This window comes from Vulpes vulpes, chromosome 9 (assembly GCF_048418805.1).
Source record: "Vulpes vulpes isolate BD-2025 chromosome 9, VulVul3, whole genome shotgun sequence".
In the NCBI taxonomy this organism is placed as follows: Eukaryota; Metazoa; Chordata; class Mammalia; order Carnivora; family Canidae; genus Vulpes; species Vulpes vulpes.
This window is the reverse complement of record NC_132788.1, coordinates 92172870-92194166: the sequence shown is the minus strand read 5'-3', so window position 1 is coordinate 92194166 and position 21297 is coordinate 92172870. Positions and strand designations below refer to the sequence as shown.

The window sequence follows — 21297 nt, the reverse complement described above, 5'->3', positions numbered from 1 at the left end:
TGTGTGTGGGTGTGTGTGTGTATGTGTGTATTGGGAGGGATGTGAGTTCCCTAAACTCTAGCTTATATTCTTGCCCCTACCACCACCTGAACCCCATGGTGCTGTGTAATAAATGATAGAACATATTTGTACCCCATATCCTTCACAAGTTGATCACATGGTGACTTTGAGAAGGTGCTCTGTGAGCCTGTCCATCACCCTTGGCAGCCACTGACATAAGGGGCAACTTCAGTTGAGGGCCCATAATAAAGAGTTCAAAAGCAGAATTCTTAAATCTTTATTCAGCCAAATCTCTCAGGCCCCAGGCCCTGATGATGACTGTCACCCCCACCCCCTTCCCCACAGGAGGTATGCAGCTGAGGCCACAAAACATTACATACATTCGCACACATCATCAAAAATAACTGAGGGAAAGACCCTCGCTTTGATTGGCAAACAAGGCACAGACCTGGACCAGTGCTTACACTCACACAGACCCTGGCCTAGGGACATCCTCCTTGGAGGAGGCACTGAGGCACTGTTGCTGCACCATGAGCCAGCATTCCCTGATCCCAGTGTGTATGAGGAGTCAGAAGCCACTGTAGAGGGAAACCTAGACTCTTCCCCTATGCCTGCCTTATCTTGAACACCTGCCCTTGGCTCTGACTGTCCTGACCCACCCCCCGCCATCCAAGACCCAAAACATACGACCTTTCTCCATAGATGAGGGCCCTCCTCCCTCCAAACATGACCCTATTCTGTTTGTAGGGTCTCCCAAGATTCTGGTATCTGAGACATGAATTAAGGAGACTTAATTCTTCTCTATCCCTGCTGCAAGCTTGGAGCAGCTTCTTGGGGCAACCCTGGCCCACCATGACCCACTACACGAAGGGCAGAAGGGTACAGAGCCATGCTCTGCTACACTCATGGGTGGACACAGGGGGCCAGCTCCTTTGCTGTTCTCTGGGCTCATTCCCCCAGTAAGTGACGACCTCCATGCACACTCATTCTTCAGGCCACATGGGCCCTGTCACACTCACACGGCACGCCCTCGGCGCTGCCTACTCTCCTCCTTTCATCCAGGGGTATGAGAGGTCACCCCAGGGGGCAGGCGTGAAGGGCTTCCTGGATCTTCTGACGGCAATAAGAGTACTTTTGCAGGATCTGGCGGAGGTGCTCCTCTTCCTCCCGCTGAAGGATGCGCAGGAAGTTGTGTAGTTCAGGCATGCTAAAGGCATCCCACTGCAGGTGGAGAGGGGGGAAACAGGCTGCAGCAGGCATGGCCAAACCAGGAGGCCCTCCCCAGAGAAGAGCAGCAGTTATGTCACACAGCTAGGATGAGGCTTTCTGTTAGGTTCTGGCCTGAGCTAGGATTCTTGACAATAGTCTGTATAGAAGATGGGCCCCACAATGTAGAGCAATCACCTCAAAGACAGGCAACCAAACCAGATGTTCCCCAGTAATCTGTGGACAGGTTATGCCCACACTGTGTCTAATATTACTCCACAGACCCAATACTTTGGAGCCAGAAAGTTTCATTGTAGCTACAAGATTCACATACTCCTGGAGAGGCTTTGTATGGCTTTTTCTCCAGTCCTATTCCTCCTTCCAACTTTACTGCAGCCGCAACCCACTAGCCCTGCCCAATGACAACCAAGAAACCGAAAGAGGGCTGTGTACTTACATTCACCTCCCCAGAGTCATTCTCCTTGAGGACAAAGCTTAGGGCCTTCTCGCTGGGCCCTGCAAGGAGCCGCAGACGCAGGGGCTGTTCATCATCCGACAGCTTCCGGAGGTACACTGAGGGACAGGCAGGGAGGCAAGAGTGTTTGATTAGAGTCAGGCCCAGTCCACTTAGCCCCTCACACATGGTGCATGCATATATACCCTCATGCATGATGGGGTAGATGGGAAGCTCACCTTGGCCATGGCGCTCAGCCCGCTCAAAGAGTGCAAACTTGCGGGGGTCATCCACCACCAAGAATTTGCGAAGTAGGGCCTCAATGACCTCACGTGCCCGCGTGCGTGACAACACATGCAGGTGCTTGACAGCATCCTTGGGCAGGTAGAAGGAGGTGCGACGCTTCACAGCTGTGCCTCGCCCTGGGCCCCGCCTCACATCCTGCAAGGATGGTGGCTTCTTGCTGGAGGGCACTGAGACAGGGCGCACCAGCTTCAGTTGAACCTTGATGAAGCCTGTGTAGGAGCCATCCTTGTTCTGAAGAAGAGAAACCGAACCATGACTAGGTTCTAGTGAGATGGAACAGACTTGGACACCGCTAGTCCACTTGGGACTAGGCTGGATGTGAATAAATCACTGCTCAGGCCCACCCAAGAATACCTTATGCAGGAGACCTGTAGCCTCTCCTCATACCCCTTCCCCAGGCTGTCAACTCACCAGGCTCATGAAGAGGTTGCTGTTGATCTGGCTATTGTATTCCTTTATCTTCTGCTCAACCTCAGCCTGAGAAAGGTCAGGTATCTCCCACTCCACAGGCTCATCCTGAAAGATGGGACAGGATGGACATAAGGCCCTAAAAGAACCTATCACACTGCAATGTGTGTTACAGACAGGGAGGTGAGTCTGTGGGCCACTTTGAAAAACTGCGTCTGGGGGAGCCTTTGGAAACTGACTACAAAGCTTGAGTCCTGATGAGAAGAATCCATTACTGCTCCTAGTTTTGCATGCTATGGATGGGCACAGCAAAGGCAGAGTCATTTGGCTTCTTAATGCTGCCCACATGAGGTCTCCTCAGCACTGGGTGAGGCCCTAAGGATACCTTAAAACCAAGACAACTGAATATACAAAAAAAGATGTGGGATTCTTTTTTTTTTTTAATAAGATTTTATTTATTTATTCATGAGAGAGAGAGAGAGAGAGAGAGAGAGAGATTGGCAGAGACATAGGCAGAGGGAGAAGCAGGCTCCAAGCAGGGAGCCCGATGTGGGACTCAATCCCAGGACTCCAGGATCATGCCCTGGGCTGAAGGCAGACGCTAAACCGCTGAGCCAGGCATCCCAAGATGTGGGATTCTTATTGACAGTAAAACCACCTTTCAACTGCACAGCCTGATTTCAGCATCCTAGTTAGGTGGGGTCAGAGGTGTCCCAGAGAAGGGAGACTACTTGGCCACTCTGCCCTGGCAAAGGGACATGACCACAGGGTGAAAGGTGTGGGGACTGGTGCACACCAGGAGCTCAGCTAGCTGTGGGTATGAGGGTGAGGGCAACCTGTACAATGTTAACACCCTCTCATGGGGGACTTGGGGCCAGCTTTGTTATGTTTCACACATAGGGAGGAAACCACTGTGACATGTCATTTGATCTTGACACAAGCTGCACAAAAGGTTGCTTCAGGCCAGGCTCCAATCTGCCTCCTAGTAGAGCCTGTCCCACGAGTGCCAGGCAGGTAGGCTTCTGTACCTCCTCCCTCCTATCTGGAGGTTTAGCCCAAAGAGTTTTAGCTCTACCACTCAGCACAACTCCCACTACTCCAGGGGCTGGATTCTTGTTGGAAGGGTAGAGTAGGGACCAGGGCAGCCAGAGCTCTGAATTAACTTTTTTTTTTTTTTCTACCAAACTCCCTGGTTCCGTTGCATCAGCCTTACTTCCTGTTGACGTCAGCCCTGGTTGAAATGGGAGTGTCACAGACACAGCTGAGATCACTGCTGACCAATGCTTTGTCCCAGGGGAGTTCTTACCAGCTGGTCTCCTGCAGAATAACCTCGTGTCCAGCTCTGAGCCTGGGAGAGGCAGGCTTCTCCCTGACTGCTGCCTTGAAGCCCTAAGCTTAAACCATCTGATGGGGATGAATAGGGAGGACAGATGAGACTGTATACCTGGAACAGCTTTTTAGCAGTATGCTCTTTACCTAGAACCTTCCAGTAAGTATGTGGCACTGAGGACTGAAGTTGGGGCCTCACAGGGAAAAAGTATTAGGGGAGAGGTGGGGACTGAAGCCTGTTTGCTCCCCAGGTTTTAAAAAAAATCTTCTGGATGGAGGAGAGCACTAAGAAGTGAAAACTCCAGTAGAAATCTTACTGGGGGGAGGGACAAACCCTCTAAGACTAGTAATGAACAAATAATGTGGGCCCTTGGAAATGGGAGATTGGAAGACTGGCTGGTAAAATGAAGGCTGGATCCTGGGAATAAAGGGTGGATGTGTTTGTTCAGGCCCAAGGAGAGGGCTTGGGACAGGAAGAAGTACCAGGATGGGAGAGTGCTATGGGGCAGGAGGAGAGCGGAGTAAACTCTAGTACTAGGAACAGAAGGAAGAGAATTCTGTTTACAGAACAGTGGGCAGAGAGATGGCACCAACCTATTTCCCCTCCTTGTGATGGCTCTGAGCTCCAGCCTGAGGATGAGAACACTTGCTTCTTACTCATCCCTTCCTCAGTTATCAAGGAGCCCCGACTGAGGTGCAGGGACCTATGTTCTAGTCTCTTACCCTCTCCAGGCAAACCTCCCTTAGTACTTTTTTTCCTCCTTCCTTAGCATCTTTACTCATAAAACAAGGGACTTGGACAGGAGGCACTGCATTGTCCTGCCAGGATTCTAAAAGAAAAAGTTTCTTTTTCCACTTCCAAAGCTTCCTGTTGGAGGATTCCAACAGCCATCGCAGAGGTGTGCACAGCAGGACCATGGAATTTCCCTTCTCCTGCACTACAGTGACCCACTATCCACTCTACCACTGTCCATAGTGACTGATGGTTTTTACTTTACATACAATTGGGGACTACCCAGACTCCTTTCTTTCTTTCTTTCTTTTTTTTTTTTTTTTTTAAGATTTTGTTTATTTTTTGATGAGAGAGAGGCAGAGAGAGAGAAAGAGACAGGCGGAAACACAGGTAGAGGGAGAAGCGGGCTCCATGCTGGGAGCCCGATGCGGGACTCGATCCCGGGGCTCCAGGATCGCGCCCTGGGCCAAAGGCAGGTGCTAAACCCCTGAGCCACTCAGGGATCCCCTCCCAGACTCCTTTTCAATTGGTTCGTGTCTTGTGGTTTTCTCACCGTTCCACAATGGAAAATGGCTCAAGCCTGAGTGACAGTCCCAGGGATCCACATTCAAACCTTATATTTTAAGATCTGGGCTGAACCTTTGAGTAAAATTTAATCTAAGAGTATAAAATTTTCATCTGAAGAATTACTCACAAGTCCCTTTTCGAGGTTCATGTGAGGAACTCTGCCCTATTGCTGCAAGATATCCTGAGCTTCAGGGTCCCATCTCTCTTTTCTGATGCTCTGTCCAGGGTGCTCCCCTGAGGTGTACCAGCTCTAGAACAGTTACCTGAGCTTGGCCTTCACACTCATGACACACAGCACAGAACAGCTGCTCTAGCACCACATCATACAGTCTTGGGCTAGTGGCCCCTCTTTCTTGACCCCTCCTCTGGGCTTTGTACTATCTAGCCTGCCTCACTTCCTGTGGATAAGATGCTCCTGTTTGCTAACAGTCCAGAACTAGGCTTCCTGCCCATCCATTCCCAAATACTCTTCCTACAGGTCCACACCAATTTTAGTATATGTGCTCCCGAAGCGAGCACTCCAGCCAGGTCCACTCCAGAATCCTCCACTTTCCAGCAGCTGGTGGCAGGCCAAGCTGGGTAAGAGGTGGGGACTCAGTTGGCTCCGACCAGGAGTACAAACGCAGGGGCCCGAACCTTCCTGCTAAACACATTTCCCAGTTCCCGGCGAGGACACCTCCCCTTCCACTTCCTCCCACCACCCCCACCTCCACCCGCGTCCCCCAGAGGCAGTGGGAGCGTCTGAACGCAGAAACCGAGGTGCTCGTCCAGACTGCGCAGTCGGCTTTAGTCATAGGTGGATCATGCCCGTCCCGGGTCTACCCCAAGCCACGTAGCTGCTTCCCCTGGTTCAACCGGTCTGTGACAGAGACAACAAGGCCTCGGCGCCCGGCACCGAGGCGCGAGAGCCCGGCACACGGTTCCGCGGGCTGGCCCCGCGCCGGTATGGAATCCCCACTGATGGGAGAGAGGGACTGCGCACAGACTCGAGCCGGCAACTCAGCGGAAAGGGGCAGGGGCCTGGCGATCATCACCGGCCCGCCGCCCAAAACCCCGGCCCCCACCTGGTCCCGACGCGGCCTGCGCGCCAGTGAGGTACGCGCGGTGAAGTACTGCTCAAGCTCCGAGTCCGAATCCTCCTGGCTGCAGTAGCCACTGCTCGTCGTGCTGCTCCAGGTCATCTCGAAAGAAGGCGTCCCCGCGTCCACCTCGCCCATCGCCGCGCCCGCCCGCCAGCTCCTCGAGCCCCGTGCGCCCGTAGCCTCCAACCACCGCCCGAGACGCGTGTGCGCGTGCGCTGGGATCAGGGCTCGCGCCGCAACCGTTAACGCCGAGACGTAGACAGCCACGATCTGACTCCCTTCTCATTGGGGCGGGGGGGGGGGGGGGACTTCGAGGGGCGGGTTCACACACGCCCCGCCTCCAGGAGTGACCTCATAGCCCAGGCAGCTCAGCTCGGCTCCGCCTCGCAGACCACACCTCTTTTGGGGAACAAGTCGGAGCGTCTGCGCATGTACACCAGCGTGGCTGCACGACCCGATGCGGATGCGGGAAGGTGCGGAAATTGCGCGGGCGTGGAGCCTCGGCTATTCCGGGCAATCCGCGCGGAGTCAGCATCCCTGGTACCCCTTCAAGCCGCTCTCGGCCGCGGGAAAACCCGCTGTTCGAACGCTCATTGCGCGTAACCGGGCGGCCCTAAGCAGCTCCTGCCGTATGGCCGGCTGGTCTGCGCGCCTTTTCCGTACGCCACCCCTTGCCCCGCGCTCACCACGTTCGTGTCCCGCTCCAGCGCAGGTTCCCAGCCCAGGTCCCGGGGCCCGCAGCAGTCCAGGCAGACAAGCGCGCGGCAACGGTAGTGGCATGTGAACTTGCAATCTGCAGAGAGGCCTGGCCGTGAGGCGGAGCCCGGGCTCCAGTTCAGAGAAGCATCCCGGGGACGGAAGAAAAACCCCCGGACGAAGGCCGTTGCCCGCCAGGCTTTGCATGACCCGCCTTGTCTTACGGCCCGGGTACCCTGCCGCTGCTATGCAGATTCTAGTGTTGGTCTCCCGACGTCTGGAAACTGGCAGGAAGGCCTCAGGCGGTTAGGGATCCAGGCCTGTTGAACAGCTGGATCTCTAGCACGGAGATCCCCCTTCCGCACTGTCAAGCGCCCCCCCCCCCCCCCCAGCATTTGCTTGAAGGGCAAACCCCCAAAATCTTTAACCCTTTAACCTCTTTAGCTGTCATCTGTCTACATCCCTCACACCAAAACATAGCATTTATCTGCATACACAGTGTAATTCCTCATCTTCACTCTCTCCTTTACCCATTCCAGTCAGGCTTGATCCTCCCTCCAGGATAATGGTTAGGGTCCTTAGCAACCTGTGCACGTTCCAATGCCAGATCCCTTCTGCATCCTCACCATGCCCCCCAGCATCGTTTGATGCTTGTTCCCCTTGGCTTCCAGGGCCCCCCATTGCCCCGGTTTTCCTCCCATGCCCTGCAGCTCCTGCTTAGCTTCTTTGGTTCTGCCTCAACTCCCAGATCTAATGGGCAAGAGTGTCTGAGGCTCAGTCCTGATCACTGCCATTGCTCTGCTCTGTGTACAACCCCAGATCCAAGTCTTCCATCCCTAACCTCCCTCCTCAGATCAAAGCCTGTGTCAACCCAATGTGACCAAAACCAACTTTTCTTTCACCTCCCCTCTCCTCTCGCCAGAGCTCCTCATCTTAGCAAAAATCACTACTGTCCCTGTTTGAGGTAAAAATCCCAAATCACCCTTGATCCCTCTCTTCTCTTTGCTTCTGACACATACCCAAATTGTCCTGTATTTCATCCCTATGTCACTTTATTTCTCCATGGGATCACTGCAGTGTCTCAGCCCTTGCTCGTGCTTGGCTTTCTGTCACAGCTCTGGTGTTCAGGACAGACTCTTGTACTGGATGAGAGGGTCTCCACACCTACATAGGCCTAGGACACCTTCTCTAAATCCCTAAATGGGCCAGAGCAGTGATTCTCAACTGCTCTCAATTCCAGGCTGCCTACTGATTTTTTTTTTTTTTTTTTTTTTTTTTTTTTGTAAATTGCTGATACATTCCTAGTGATGGATTCAACAGGTCTGAAGTCCAGGCATAGGGGTTTGGAGGGCTGTAAAATCCCAACCAATTCTAGTTGGTGTATAGCCAGTGGGACAGCAGCCTCTGCTTGCTGGCAGAAAGACTGTTGGTGTGTGATGTTTTGTGTTTTAGCACCTGGTTGGCTGGGCCTGCAATAGGTATTTGCTCAATTAAATTCCTGCTTGTAGAAGACCCACCCAAGGTACTTTTTCCCTGCTTGCCTCCATAGGTGGGTAAATTCCCCCTCCTCCCAGAGATTCTGGGGGCGGGGGGCGGCAGTGAGTGAATCTTTGGGAAAGAGCAGGCTTGGGAACATGGACTTAGAGATTGGTCCAAATACAGACTTCTCAAGAAGAGCCAAGGCACTTAAAAGATAAAAAGCTTGAAATCAGCACCTTGTTCATAGTTATTCACAGGCATCCGCCTCTGCATAAATGTGCGCCCAATGCAGGTGGTATAGAACAAGGCTATAAACCATCTGTCTGCCTGCACTTTCTTACATGATGGAGCAAAGGCAGTGGACCTGGCCCACTGCCAGTTGGGAACCGACCCTGCCGACCGACCCCCTCCTTTGCGACTTGACACGCAGCGACGGCACTAACCCCTTGGCCGCGCATTTCGCTCTCCCAGCGCGCGGGGCTGCTACTCACGCGCGCACTGCAGGCCCTTGCGCACGACGCCCCAGATGAAGTCGCCGCAAAGGTCGCACCACGTGTGCGTGGCGGGCCCCGCAGGTTGGAAGTGGTGGCCGCGGCCCGCGACCAGCTGCCGTGCCGGATTGCGCGCGGTCCCCGGTGCGATGCGCAGCGCGTTCGCTCGCTCCAGCCGGCTGCGGCCCGGACCTCCGCGCCGCGCGGGCTCCAGTTCCCTCAGTTCAATGAGCTCGGGTTCGGTGGACATGGCCGGGTCGGGCCCGGACTCCCGCCGGCTTTGGGCGCGAGCGAGCGCGGGGCGGGCGAGGCCGCGGGGCGGGCCGCGAGGCGGCGCCGCCCCTGGGATCTAGGCTGGGCGGCGAGAAAACCAGGGTGAGCGGCGCAGTGCAGACCCGGGTGCCCGGGCTGTGTCGGCCCGCAGGCGGAGTAGGGGCGGGGGGGGGGCGATCATACAGAGTCCGGGCGCTCCCTTTCCTTTTCTTCCTGCATCCGGGTGCACCCCCCCCCCCCCCCCCCCCCCCGCCCCAAGACGACGACCACCAAGAAGGGCCACTCGGAGACAGGCTGTTTCTAGAGACTAGCTTTACTGTGCTAGAGGCACAGGGTCCCCACATCCGGCCCTTGTCTTTGCCTCCCCCAGGCCTCCCGCTCCAGCCTGCTGAGGCAGCACCCTCAGCCTACCCGCAGAGTAGGGCAGGAAGCGAGCAGCCTTTACTGGGGAAGATGGGTCAGCAGCTTGCTGGGCTCGCTGTGCTCACTACCTCGCGGTGCTCGCTCTGCTCACCACCTGGGAGGCTGGAGCCCTGGCTGAGGTTTCGAGAGGTTCAAGGGCACACTCTGGGTGGGCTGTAGGGCATGGGTGCTTGGCCCTCAGCAGCTGCAGCTTTCACTTGGCTCTGTCACCTTGGGCTGCCAGGACACAAGCCTTTCCATGCTTCTTCCAATGCTTGACTTGGCACTCCCTGCAGGCAGGCGGGCTGGTAAGCATGCAGTGCTTGTGCAGGGTATAGAAGTGGGGGTTAGGGGTCCAAGTTCCTAGGATACCCTCACCTGCAGCAATACCATTCATTCTGGCACCGTGAGCACCGTTTGGAGGCATCTGCACTGCAGTAGGCACAGCGGGGCCGCTCTGGGGTTACTGCCTCTAGGATGTCCAGGCTGTAGGTCTCAGCCCATCTAAGAAAGAGGTCAGGAAAGGCTGGCTGTACCTGGCCGGTGGGGGCACAAGAGCACCCCTGCCTGTGTCCATGCCTTCTGCATCCCTCCTACCCCTTCTGCCCACTCAGTGGGCCTCACCTTCGTGCCTGTAGTCGCAGGTCCTGCTCTGAAGGACTGAATATGTGCCTCAGCTGGTGCTTGGCAATAGCCTGCCACTTGCCTCTGTTCTCTCTTTCTAGCCGCTCCCAGATTTCTGGGATCTGAGGGAGAAAAGTGGAAAGTGTCAAGGAGGAGCTGGCAAGGTGGGCAGTAGTCCTGAGCAGCTGACTTCCTGGTACCTACCTGTTCCAACACCAAGTCCTTCTTTGGGGGCTGGGTTTCAGTCAGGGCCAGGTGGGCCAGGAAACCCTGCAGGTCTGCCAGGTTGGGCAGTTGGTCGAGCAGTGTGTCTGTGAGGAAGGCCCGAAGCTGCAAGGGAGTCCAGGGAAGGCCAGTGTGAAGTGGTGCTGACCAGGGAGGGCCTGGGCTGGGGTGCCTGTGGGGACCACGTCCCACCAGCTGCTGTGACACCTGAGCTTCAGGGTCTGGAAAGAGGACTGGGGCTGAGGCAGGTGGGCAGTGATAAGCAGCAGGGGTGGGGCAGGGCAGGGTGGGATGGGGTGGCACTGGTGCAGGAGGAGCTCCCCCACCTTGAGTAGCTGTCCCTTGGCAAAGCTGGTGATGCAGTAGCGGGTCCGGGCTTCGGGGCTTAGCAGTAGGTTGTATAGGGCAATCCACACCTGCCCATCCAACTTGCTCAGTTTTGGCTGCTCTGTGGGGGCCACTGTCTGCCAACGGCCACCCTCAAATTGCTGCATCTTGCCTGGGGAGAGGAGCCAGCACACTAGGAGCAGGTGTTACACACTCTTTGAGTCGGCCAGCTGAATGGGCTGGGGTCCTGAGTACTGCCCAGGTGCACGACTCGCCAAGGCTGGTGTCTGCTTGCTCCAGAGCGGGGTGAGTCTTTAACAGTGGACACATAGGCCTTACCTGCTGCAGAGCCCAGGTCTAAGCTAGTTTGTGTGAGGCATTCTGGGCTCCTCTATGAGCTAGCGGGCAGTTTGTGTGCAAGCTGCCTGTCCCCATCAATCCTGGGGTATGTCTGGGAAGCCATGAGCTGGGGCTTAGGCAAGGGGGTGGGGAAGACCTTACCACCTTCCTGTCGGCTCCAGGGACTGTGTTCCAGCAGTTCCACCAGGAGGCAGGGCAAGTTGTGGGTACTGAGCATGCAGTTCAAGGTGCTCAAGGAAAGGCTAGGGGTGGTGGTGGAAAGAAGTGAGTGGCGGCTATAGGCCCAGGATCCCAGTCCTCCACTGCAGGTCTTGGGCCTTGCAGGACTGCCCACCTGTCCACACAGTCTGTGATGTAGCGCAGCACTGAGAGGGCCTTCAATGCGATCTCAAACTCCATCAGCTCTGCCTGCTTCTGCAGCTCCTGGGTGGCAGGGGCACATGGTGCTCTAGCTGGGCCACCCCCTGCCTGCTCAGGCCTTGAGAGAGCCTGTTATACCCACTGGCACCTCCAGGGACCCTCAGCCTACCTGTATGGGGGTGCTCTCCTGAGACTCCTCCTCCTCGGGAGGGCTGCCGCGGCCACTCCGGGCCACCAACATAGTCAGTTTTCGGTGGCAGTAGTCTACCAGGTCCAAGACAGCATCCTCTGCTGACTCACACACCTCCTGAGGGACAGGCAGAGGGGAACATTCTGTCTCTGATGCTCTCCCCACACAGACACAACCCCTCTTCCCAGTCAGGCCTTAGCCTGGGGCAACAGCTTGTGGACAGGGCTGATGCCTCACTTTATGGAAGAACACTGTCTCCAGAAGGTTGATGATGGAGGCCTCGTGGTGTACCTGTCAGATAAAGAGAACAGAGCGTGGAGCCACTGAAGGAAGAATCAGATTACCAGCTCTCTTGTCAAATCCAGAGCCCTCTAAAGGCATGAGCAGGGTGTGACCAGGGGCCCAGCTTACCACCATGTATATGGGAAAAGTGTTCTGGGGCTTGAAGTCCTCCAGCTTGCACAGCACAGGGAACACCTTCTGCTTCCACATCTCCACTGCAATCAGCTCCTCCACCAGTGTTGGGATCTTTGAGGGGGAGAGGAAAGGACAGAGATGAAGTAGGCCTACCCTTCCATCCCTGGCTTGGTCCTGCCTGACTCCTCAAACTCCCCTAGGCTCCTAGGTTCTCTCCATAGGTACCTTCCCAAGCTCTCTCCTGCACCTTAGACCTTCATTTCTAGCTGCTCTCAATAACTTTGTGGGGACATTCCCCATGCTTCCTATAACTGGCTCTTCCTTTGTCCCTGGGCTGCCTTGCCCCGCCCCCCCCAACTACACCCTTGTCCCCTCTGTCCTCATCCAGGTGTTCCTCTCAGGCTGGCTCTCCTGTTCATGCCCTCCTTGTCCCTGTCCTCCTGCCTTCCAAGGTTCTCATGTGCCTTGACCTCACCCTTACTCAGGGCCCTGCACAATTTCCTAGTCCTCTCCCACCCTCCAGTAGGGGGCTCCACCTTTTCTTTGCAGAGGAACCCTTTTGTCAAGTGATACCTCAGGTCATTTATTTGAGTCACCTCCTGGCTCATTTTCCAGGCAGGCTCATCCCTGGTTTCTAATTCTTCTCTCAAGTTATGAAGGCTGCCTTCTTCCATGCCAAAGTCCCACCTCCACTTCAGTGAGGGCCCCCCTCTGGCCTGACAGTCTATTCAAGGATGTCTTTAGAACATAGGCTCTCCCCCTACAGCCTGGGCTGCTGTATGATCTACGGCTATCTCTCAAATCAACCAACGTCTCACACTTGGCCTAGTGTGCCAGTGTCCTGTCCAAAAGGGATGCAAAATCAAATCTGTAACACACTCCTCTTTTTTCTCTTGGGGAAGACAAGAGTACCACCTAGAGGGAAGTGAAGGCATCCGAGGTGCTCCTGAGAGGTAGAGTGGTGGGGTGAGAGGTGGTAGGAAGGGCAGGAACTCTGCCCGTGACCCCAGCATACCTTCCCATGGGTGACCAGCAGCTCCTGGATGGGCTCACCCTGGCTGGCTGTAGCATCAAGGATAGCCTGCATGTTCAGCTTCTCCAGGTTCTCATGCTGCTGGTTCCACCTGCCCCAGAGAGAGGGGGTGGATGTGTTTTGGGGTGCTACTGAAGCCTAACCTGGGTTTGGGTACTATTGCATTTGGGTATTACTGAACCTAATCAGCCTAACCTGATCCTGAGGGGCCAGAGGGGGCTCAGGACCATATACCCTCTAACTCAGAGATCTTTGTCTCCTCACTTGGGGATTCCTCCACACTGGGTACCCTCTCCCCCGTGTGAGGCCCATACTCCTCCATTCAAGGACTCTGACTCTGTGACACCGCCTGACCCTTGGATCCAGCTGCCTCACCCTCCGGAGCCCATCTCGCGCAGCGGGAAGCTGCGCAGCCCCCGCACCAGCACGTCAGCCTCCCCGGGCAGCAGCAGCTCCAGGTCGCCCATGTTGTGGCCAGGGCCAGAGAGCCAGAAAGCGGGATTCAGTTGACCCCGGACAGCAGCCGGCGCTGAGGCAGGGGAGCCGAAAGTCTCCCGCTGGGTCCAGGTTGTGGACGCAGCTGTTGCGGAGCGGTTGGGGCGCGTGGGTCCTCGCCGTCATGGAAACGGTTAGCTCGGCGCCTGCGCAGTGCGGCCCGCGCAGGCTCCGGCCCCGCCCCCGGCCGCCACGCCTTCCCCGCGGCGGGTAAGGAAGCCCCTTGGACTCCCAAACTTCTCCCTCACCTCCGACTGCGGCTCGAGGGTCTGCCCTGAGCGCCAGACTCCTGTGGCCTAAGCTCCCTCCTCCGACGTCAAGACCAGCACAGGGACAGGGTCATGCTGCCCCCACCAGCCCTTCCTGCCGCGGCTCCAACTCCGCCGCGCGGATGCCCCTCTCCGTGGCTTTCTCGCTCCAGAACGTCTGGCGCCGGGCTCCGCCTGCTGGCTCTACCCCCCAAGGTACTGAGCAGGGGCCACTTCTTTCCATCCCAGTCTAACAGGCTGCCACCACCTCCCGTGAGGAACTAACTGCTGTAATCTTTTCCTGGGTGACTGTATGGCTGCCTCCAGTTCTTGAAATAGTATGTCCAAACTAGCTTACCAGCATCTCTGCAGTATCACTTTTGCCCTTTCGGTACTTCATTTCTTGCCCCTCTCCCCATTGCCTCTTATGTTTCAGCCTTGTGGGCCTCTCTTGAGTTCCTCATACATCCTAAAGCTGTTTTTGCTTCGGGGCTTTTGCACCTGTTACCCCAACCTGGAATACTCTTCCTCCATCAAGCCTCAGTTCAAGCCACATCAGGGAGGCCTTCCTTGCTTAGTTAATCCAGAACAGCTTCAGCTCCCACCCCACCCCATTCTTGATCACAGCTTCCTGATTGTTTCTTTCTGGCTGTTTATTTCAGTTCCTAATTAGTGGACACATTTGTCCATAGTTAGTCCTGCCCACCAGATGGCGCAGCAGCGGGCCAGGACCACAGCTATTTCACTGCCAGTTCTCAGGTGGCTGGTTCAGAGGCGATACTCAATAAAGGTAGGTTGAAACAGATGCTTTTATTTACAGGACTGAGGGGCACCCTTGAGACAATACGGACTAGTCTACGGGTCTAGCCCTCATGCACCAGACAGCGCTTTGCAGGACGAAAGCAGCCAAAGTCGTGTGCCTAGTTTAGCCTCCACCAGCCTCACTTCCAGCAGATGATGATATTGGGGTCATTTTCCAGCCGTTCATCAAGCTCGTGGTAGCTCATGCCTGTTTGGAACAGTGCAGGTGAGGTGAGCAGTCTTGCCTTGGCCACCTGCCCTGACCCCACCCCAGCTGCAATGTCTGCCTCCACCTGTCTTGCAACAGATCTCATCATAGCTGTGGCAGCCTGTGTAAAGCCGGGCAGGGTGGCTCCGCTCCTCCCGAGACACCCGCACGGGATACTTCTGTAGTCGGCGGATGAGGTTCTTCATAAGCCCGAACTGGATCAGCTTCCTGGGGTGGGGTTGAGGGAGAGAAGAGTGATGCCCTGGCTGGGCCTTCCTCCAGCCAAGCCAACCCTTTTCTGCAGTCTCCCCTCAGATTTTGTCTCAATGACCAGACTGCCTTCCAAACCCAAAGCCTGGGGTTTTGGAAAGCCTGCCTAGACTAGTAGTGCCACATGATTCTGCTCACTGGGAATCTCCTGCTTCCTCTCTAACCCAAGGCTCCAGAGACATAGAGTGTATATGCTTTCAGGTAAACCCCTCATGACCCTGGGAATCCCCTTCTGACCGTTCATCAACACGCTGCAGCTGCTGGGGGTGGCGGCCAATGAGGTCTCTCACAGTAGTGCCAGGGCTCAAGCTGCAATACAGCTGGAACACATCCCGAAGGCTGGCCCTCTTGTGCCCTGTGGGTACCAGGGGTCAGCTCTGTAGGTGGCTCTGCCTCCCCGCCCCCCGCCCCGCCATGGCCTCCCCCCAGAGCCCACTACTACCTTGTTTGGTCACATAGGATAAACATGCCTCTTGCAGGGACTTGTCATCTACCAGGTCCTGGACCTTCGGTGTTGGGCAGTACACATTGGAATACTGGAGGGTAGCAGGAGGCACAGGCGCCTGAGTGAGGGGCTTGGAAATCTGACATAGCCCTAGTCTGGCCAAGCCACATGATTCACTCTCCCCTTAACCAAAGCCCAGACTCACCTACCTGGAGGATGGACACCAGTGTCACAACTCCATAATACCTGGGGGAGATAGTGTGCTCAGCTTCTGAGGGTCATGCCTTCCCACCCCACACACTCAGTGTCCTGGGGCTCTTCCCTGGCTAGCAGCTCTGTCCTGAGTGTGGCTGTTGCCCTACTCACAACAAGTTCTGGATGGCGATGCGCACCAGGTTTAGCTCCACATCTGCCTCAGCTGAGATCTTCTGGACATGGCGGAAGCCATCAATGTAGGGCAAGATCTGGGCAGGGCAGGATCAGTAGGGGTGGGATGAGGCCAGAGCTGTGGCCACCCCTAGGTGATGATACCCAGGGAGGGACAGCACACCTGTTGTGTGGTGAGGTCCCATTGTGAGTTGAAGAAATCTTCCTTGTCCTTGGTAAAGACAGGCACATCATACTCCTGCGCCACAGGAGGGTCAGGCCGCTGCTCAATCACCTTCAAGTGGATGGTGTTGGATTCATCTGCAGGGGCCCCACCCATATCTTCAGTGTCATCTCTTTCAAGAGGCCCTCAATTACCCTTCAGTCCTCCCAGCAACCCTTGAAGCAGATGGGTGGCCCTGGGTAGGGCCGATCCCCCCCCACCCCCCCACTTCTTAAGTAAGCTCTGCGTCCAACGTGGGGCTTGAACTCACAACCTCAAGATCAAGACTCACATGCTCTACTGACTGAGCCAGCCAGACACCCCCAATCTTCCTTTTTTATGGAGCAAAAGACAGGTCCAGAGAGGAACAGGAACATGCCAAAGGAGCATAGACAGCTCTCTGCTGGCCTCCATATCCCAAATCCCAACATGCATTGGACTCTGGACATCATCAACCTAGCTCATGGCTATTTATTAGCCATCAATTTGTTCATGAATCTTGTCCATGGCTGGGCTTGCCCTCCCTTGCCATGTTCCTATCCCTCTTCTACCCCTCTGTTCTCCTTGGCAAAGGCTGGGTCATACCGATCGGCAGAGTGCACCGGCCTGAGGCATTTAGCTCCTCCAGCAAGATGGTCATGATGGGCACCAATTTCTGCTTGCTCTCCTCTGTTGACACGAAGCTGCTCTCTAGCTGGATGGAGCATGGACAAGATGGTGGGTATACCCTGGGACCCCTGGCTGGCATCCTGCCCTGGCAGATACCTAGGTCTGTAGGGCTTTGGAAACATTTGTCTGCCTGCCCATCCACTCAAGCCCATTCTGTTGCAGACCTCCAGTGTGGTCAGGTAGCCAGCCAGCTTTTTGACGATGGGCTCGAGGGCACAGGTCTTGGCCTGGGCATCACACACAAAGCCTAGGTTGAAAAGCAGGGCATTGCGGCTGTACTTCTTGTGTTCAATGCACACAGGGCAGCCAATCAGTTTCTTGTCCATGGCTGTGCTGGATGGGGGGGGGGGGGGGGGAGAGGTGGGTACAGAGTCAGGCTCCTCCTGATCCAAGCTTGTTCACTTCTCCTGGGACATTCCTCCGCCCACCCCCCCCCCCCCTTCCCCGTTAGGGCCTCACACAGTGATGAGTTTGTTCTGCAGCTCTGGCTTGGTGATGATGTACACCTGGACTGTGTCAAACAGCTCCCTGGAGATGAAGTCTTCAGGGACCTGGGGGTGAGGGAGTGGGGGAGTGGCAAGAGGCCCCTCAGTGGACCCTGGGACTAAGCAGAGTACAGTAGGAGATCCCCAAGGCCTAAGCCCTCTTGTCCACTGTTTCTCCTCTCTCCCATCCACCCAGACCTACTCCTCCTTTGTGTTTCCAAACACTTGCCATGTTCTCACCTGCTTCCTGGCTTTTGCATATGCTGTTTCCCCTACCTGGCACACTCTCTCCTCCTTCACCTAAGTTCCTAAGCATCCAGGAATACTATTGGACTGCGCGCCCCCGCCTCTCTTGGACCTGGCACCTCCCCACAGTCCGGCTTCCCACAATCACTGCCTATGGGATTGTCAGCCCCATCAACACGGGAGCCTGGGACTTGGGCTGAGTATCCTCTCGGTCACGATTCTTTGCGAATGAAGAAGTGGTATGCCTGCGTGCAGCACCGGGCACGGGAATCCACCGCTTCCAGGAAGCTTGCTGAGCTCCCGAGAGCGTTCCTCTTCCACCGCCCCCTTCCCCTCCCTGCCCCCGGCCCTGAGAGCCCGAATGGCACCTGATAGGTGATTTTGGGTCCCAGCGTGGGATGGAACTCGCTGAAGAATATGCATTCGATGCGGCAACCGCTGCCCATGGTGCTGGCAGGGCCCAGGTCTGCAGCCCCTGGCGCCCGGACCCCTGTGAACACCCGTCGGAATCAGCCCGCAGGCCTGGAGCTCCAGATCACGTACGCCTGCGCACTCACACCCGTTAAGCTGTGTGCTTAACGGCGCCTGCGCAGCTCGACTGAGCGGTGTGGCTGGGCGTGGGGGCGCTCGTCTCAGGAAGTCCCGTCTGGGTAGACGTCGCACCCGGAAGTGAAGCGGCTCCGCGACGGAGCGGCGGCTCGCACGGCAGGGCCCCGGGTACCCCGCTTTCTCGGGAAGAAGCCACCGCGTCGGGTCAGCGCTGCGGGTGAGGCAGGCGAGTCCCTAGCGTGTAGGGGCAGCATGCCAGCAGCACGTGGGGAGACTAGTGCGCGAAGGGATTCAGGCTGTACTATGATACGCAGATGGGAACTACAAAGGCCGTAGTGCTTCACGCTCTTCTAGCTGCCGCTTCCGCGCGGCGACGGCACGATGCACGCTGGGATTTGTAGTCTATTACATGGCCTTGCGCATCCTACCTGGAAGGTGGGCCAGTGATCAGTGCCAGCCAAGTTCAGATGCGGGTACACGCTGACACGCTGCCAGTCCTCGACTATTCCTGGTACCCGTGTTGGTACTGTCCCTTCCTACCTTACTTCTTGGAAGAGCGTGGCATTCCTGCCCTGCAACCCTTGCTCCAGTGAGGAGTGGACAGCAGGCACCTCAGACCCTTGCTCATTCTACTATGCTTTCAGGCTACAGTCACTGGCCTGGTTGACCATGGCTCTTTCTGTGGAGACGGAGTCGCACATCTACAGAGCTCTGCGCACTGCCTCTGGGGCTGCTGCCCACCTTGTGGCCCTGGGTTTTACCATCTTTGTGGCTGTGCTTGCCAGGCCTGGCTCCAGTAAGTAGAATTCATAGTTGACTTCTGGAAAGGAAAGTGCTCCTTCTCTTGGGGAGCAGGAGCAATAGGAAGCCTTGGGCCTGACACCTGGGAAAGGCTTGGCTGGTTGGGCGACATCCTATGCTGGAGGGATAAGTGGGGAAGAGGTGAGTGTTGAGTGTTGGGGGCTCTACCAGTTTGGCCAAGGTACCTGGCTTCTCTGGTCTTGGTGCTCCACTTGGCTACCTTTTGTGAAGTGCTACAAGGAGGGAGGACTGCCAGAATGGCAAAGGATGGCCTCTGCTCTAGGGAGGGACCAGGGAGCAAGGATAAGTAGGGGGTGAGCTTGTTGCAGTAAGAGGGGGCTAGCATTTTGGCAGCACTTCCTTGGATGATGCGTGGCTCATTTTCCTCACCCTGTAGGGATTGGTGTGGCTGGGTTCTTGCCTCGGCCTCACAAAACCTCCTTTTCATTGCAGGTCTGTTCTCCTGGCACCCCACACTTATGTCTTTGGCTGTAAGTAGTGGGCCTGGCCAGCTCTTAGGGGTGGGAGGGAGCATAGGTACCAGGGGTGGCCCTGACAGGTCTTTGGAGGGATGGAATGTGGGATTGGAAAAGTTGCATGCTCCAACTCCTGCCCATGGTATATATCCCAGACTGGGTTCAAAACCCAGGGCAAATCTGTCTAAGTATAAGATGAGACTTCACCTATCTTCAGGCAGGAAGCTTAGAAAATGCATTTGAGTGTACCTGTGTTCCCTTTTACCTTAACTTAATAGCGATGCATCTAATTTTCCCTGAAACAGTGCACCCATGTGGCCAGCTCTTGCCAAGAAATTGTATCTAGCTCCGTTCAAGGAAACAAAGCTTGTGAATCATTTATAACTGCCACATCTCAAACCTTGTGTTTGCTGGGTAATATAGCAGAGATGACATTTCAAAATACCACCTAGGAAGGAGTGTGGAGAGGTGCATACCTCTTGCCAGTTTTTTTGGGCAGATGTTCTGTCCCTGATGGAGTTCCTCACTCCTGCCCCACCCAATGGATACTCTTGTCATTGGGGAGAGAATGTAGAGGTGAACTCTGCCCAGAATGACTGGCAGTTTAGAAAGTTATCTAAATCTCTTTTTTCTTCTGCTGGGCAGCACCCTAACTTCGTTTCCCATCCCTATCTCCCCAGTTCTCTTTCCTGATGACTGAAGCACTGCTGGTGTTCTCTCCTGAGAGTTCGCTGCTGCGCTCCCTCTCACGGAAGGGCCGAGCACGCTGCCACTGGGTTCTGCAGCTGCTGGCCCTGCTGTGTGCACTGCTGGGCCTAGGTCTTGTCATCCTCCACAAGGAACAGCTTGGCAAAGCCCACCTGGCCACGTGGCATGGGCGGGCAGGGCTGATAGCTGTGCTATGGGCGGGGTTGCAATGCTCAGGTGGGGTGGGGCTGCTCTACCCTAAACTGCTACCCCGATGGCCCCTGGCTAAGCTCAAGCTATACCATGCCACTTCTGGGCTAGTAGGCTACCTTTTGGGCACTGCCAGCCTTTTGTTGGGCATGTGTTCACTGTGGTTCACCGCCACGGTCACTGGTGGGGTCTGGTATCTGGCTGTGCTCTGCCCTGTCATTACCAGCTTGGTCATCATGAATCAGGTGAGCAATGCCTACCTGTATCGCAAAAGGATCCAGCCGTGAGCTCTTCCCAGCCTAGAAGCCTGGATTTGCCTCTCAGTGTAGTAGCTGGGGCTGGAACCTCCTGGACTCTTTCAGCTAAGTCATGGGGACACCTCAGGCACTGGGGCAGTCTAGAGTAGGAGTCTTGTGTGTGACATTTTTGGTTGCTCCTCATCCTGGAGTGCTTCCCCTTTCCTTCTGTACTGTCCCAGAGGAGCTTACAGATGATGTGTCTGGATGAAATTGGGGTTGCAAGGCTACTTCCCCAGCAACTCAACTCGTACTTGTACTGGTATGTCCAGAAATTACAGGAGAGAAAAAATAAATAAAAAAGAATGACTGAAAAGACTGGATGGGAGGAACAGCTTAGAGTCGGGGATAGTTCTTGCTAATGCATGAAAAAACATGCAGCTGGGCAGGATGGGGAACCCTGTCCCTGACCACTCACTGAGGGGCTGAAGCTCTCCCAGGATGCAAGCTCCCAGGATCTGGCTGCTGAGTGGCCTCTGCCACCAGGGCCCTAGAGCTATAGCTGTGAATGGTACAGCTGTGTGTCCCTTCAGTCTCCCAGCTGCCCGCTGTGCTGGCATCTCTAGACTGTGGTGGTTAGATGTGGACGACAAGATACGGAGTTGGGGATGGGCTATTTCCATAGGCGTCAAGCACTGAGCACTCTGTTTTTGGCATGAGCCATCAATAGCAGCTCTTTAGGATAGAGGGGCCCTCAACCATCAGATCTGGGCAGGGCCTTCCTGACTGGGAATCAGGGAGAGAAAATGAGTAGGGATTTAAAGTGATAGCTCTGGGAAGGTTATTTAATGGTAGGCATGTGGTGGTAGGGGGAGTGGGGGCAATAGGCTTCTTATTGAGCTGGAGTTGCCATGGAGACC

General features: G+C 55.7%; 4 protein-coding genes across 8 annotated transcripts; 1 reads left to right on the top strand and 3 right to left on the bottom strand.

The window, feature by feature from the left end:
• Positions 1 to 261: 261 nt before the first annotated feature.
• Positions 262 to 9348, bottom strand: RASSF1 (Ras association domain family member 1). Of its 3 annotated transcripts, XM_025987392.2 has the most exons (6): positions 8752 to 9348; positions 6772 to 6878; positions 2378 to 2482; positions 1900 to 2197; positions 1664 to 1779; positions 262 to 1221 (listed from the first exon to the last, which is right to left on the bottom strand). In XM_025987392.2, the coding sequence occupies exons 1-6, from the start codon at positions 8999 to 9001 to the stop codon at positions 1075 to 1077; spliced, it is 1023 nt and encodes a 340-aa protein (XP_025843177.2). In that variant the 5' UTR covers positions 9002 to 9348; the 3' UTR covers positions 262 to 1074. The 3 variants fall into 3 exon arrangements, with proteins under 3 accessions (XP_025843177.2, XP_025843197.1, XP_025843186.2); XM_025987412.2 differs by lacking the exon at positions 6772 to 6878 and having other exon boundaries at positions 8752 to 9064; XM_025987401.2 differs by lacking the exons at positions 6772 to 6878; positions 8752 to 9348 and adding an exon at positions 6068 to 6377.
• ZMYND10 (zinc finger MYND-type containing 10) lies at positions 9320 to 13630 on the bottom strand. Of its 3 annotated transcripts, none has more exons than XR_003233324.2 (12): positions 13338 to 13630; positions 12945 to 13053; positions 11924 to 12040; positions 11750 to 11803; positions 11492 to 11629; positions 11297 to 11385; positions 11104 to 11204; positions 10602 to 10774; positions 10255 to 10496; positions 10051 to 10172; positions 9805 to 9930; positions 9320 to 9716 (listed from the first exon to the last, which is right to left on the bottom strand). XR_003233324.2 is itself a non-coding variant. In XM_025987329.2 (12 exons), exons 1-12 carry the CDS (start codon positions 13427 to 13429, stop codon positions 9641 to 9643), a joined length of 1323 nt encoding a protein of 440 aa, XP_025843114.1. In that variant the 5' UTR covers positions 13430 to 13630; the 3' UTR covers positions 9320 to 9640. The 3 variants fall into 3 exon arrangements, 2 of the variants coding, with proteins under 2 accessions (XP_025843114.1, XP_025843119.1); XM_025987329.2 differs by having other exon boundaries at positions 10255 to 10380; XM_025987334.2 differs by having other exon boundaries at positions 10255 to 10380; positions 13385 to 13583.
• An 866-nt stretch (positions 13631 to 14496) lies between these two features.
• On the bottom strand, positions 14497 to 18089 carry NPRL2 (NPR2 like, GATOR1 complex subunit). The gene is made up of 11 exons (XM_025987353.2): positions 17787 to 18089; positions 17147 to 17238; positions 16852 to 17020; positions 16604 to 16712; positions 15980 to 16116; positions 15796 to 15893; positions 15639 to 15675; positions 15427 to 15520; positions 15222 to 15339; positions 14800 to 14942; positions 14497 to 14714 (listed from the first exon to the last, which is right to left on the bottom strand). Exons 1-11 carry the CDS (start codon positions 17862 to 17864, stop codon positions 14647 to 14649), a joined length of 1143 nt encoding a protein of 380 aa, XP_025843138.1. The 5' UTR covers positions 17865 to 18089; the 3' UTR covers positions 14497 to 14646.
• Positions 18060 to 20753, top strand: CYB561D2 (cytochrome b561 family member D2). The gene is made up of 4 exons (XM_025987378.2): positions 18060 to 18184; positions 18612 to 18763; positions 19222 to 19259; positions 19925 to 20753. Exons 2-4 carry the CDS (start codon positions 18637 to 18639, stop codon positions 20426 to 20428), a joined length of 669 nt encoding a protein of 222 aa, XP_025843163.1. The 5' UTR covers positions 18060 to 18184; positions 18612 to 18636; the 3' UTR covers positions 20429 to 20753.
• Positions 20754 to 21297: the final 544 nt, after the last annotated feature.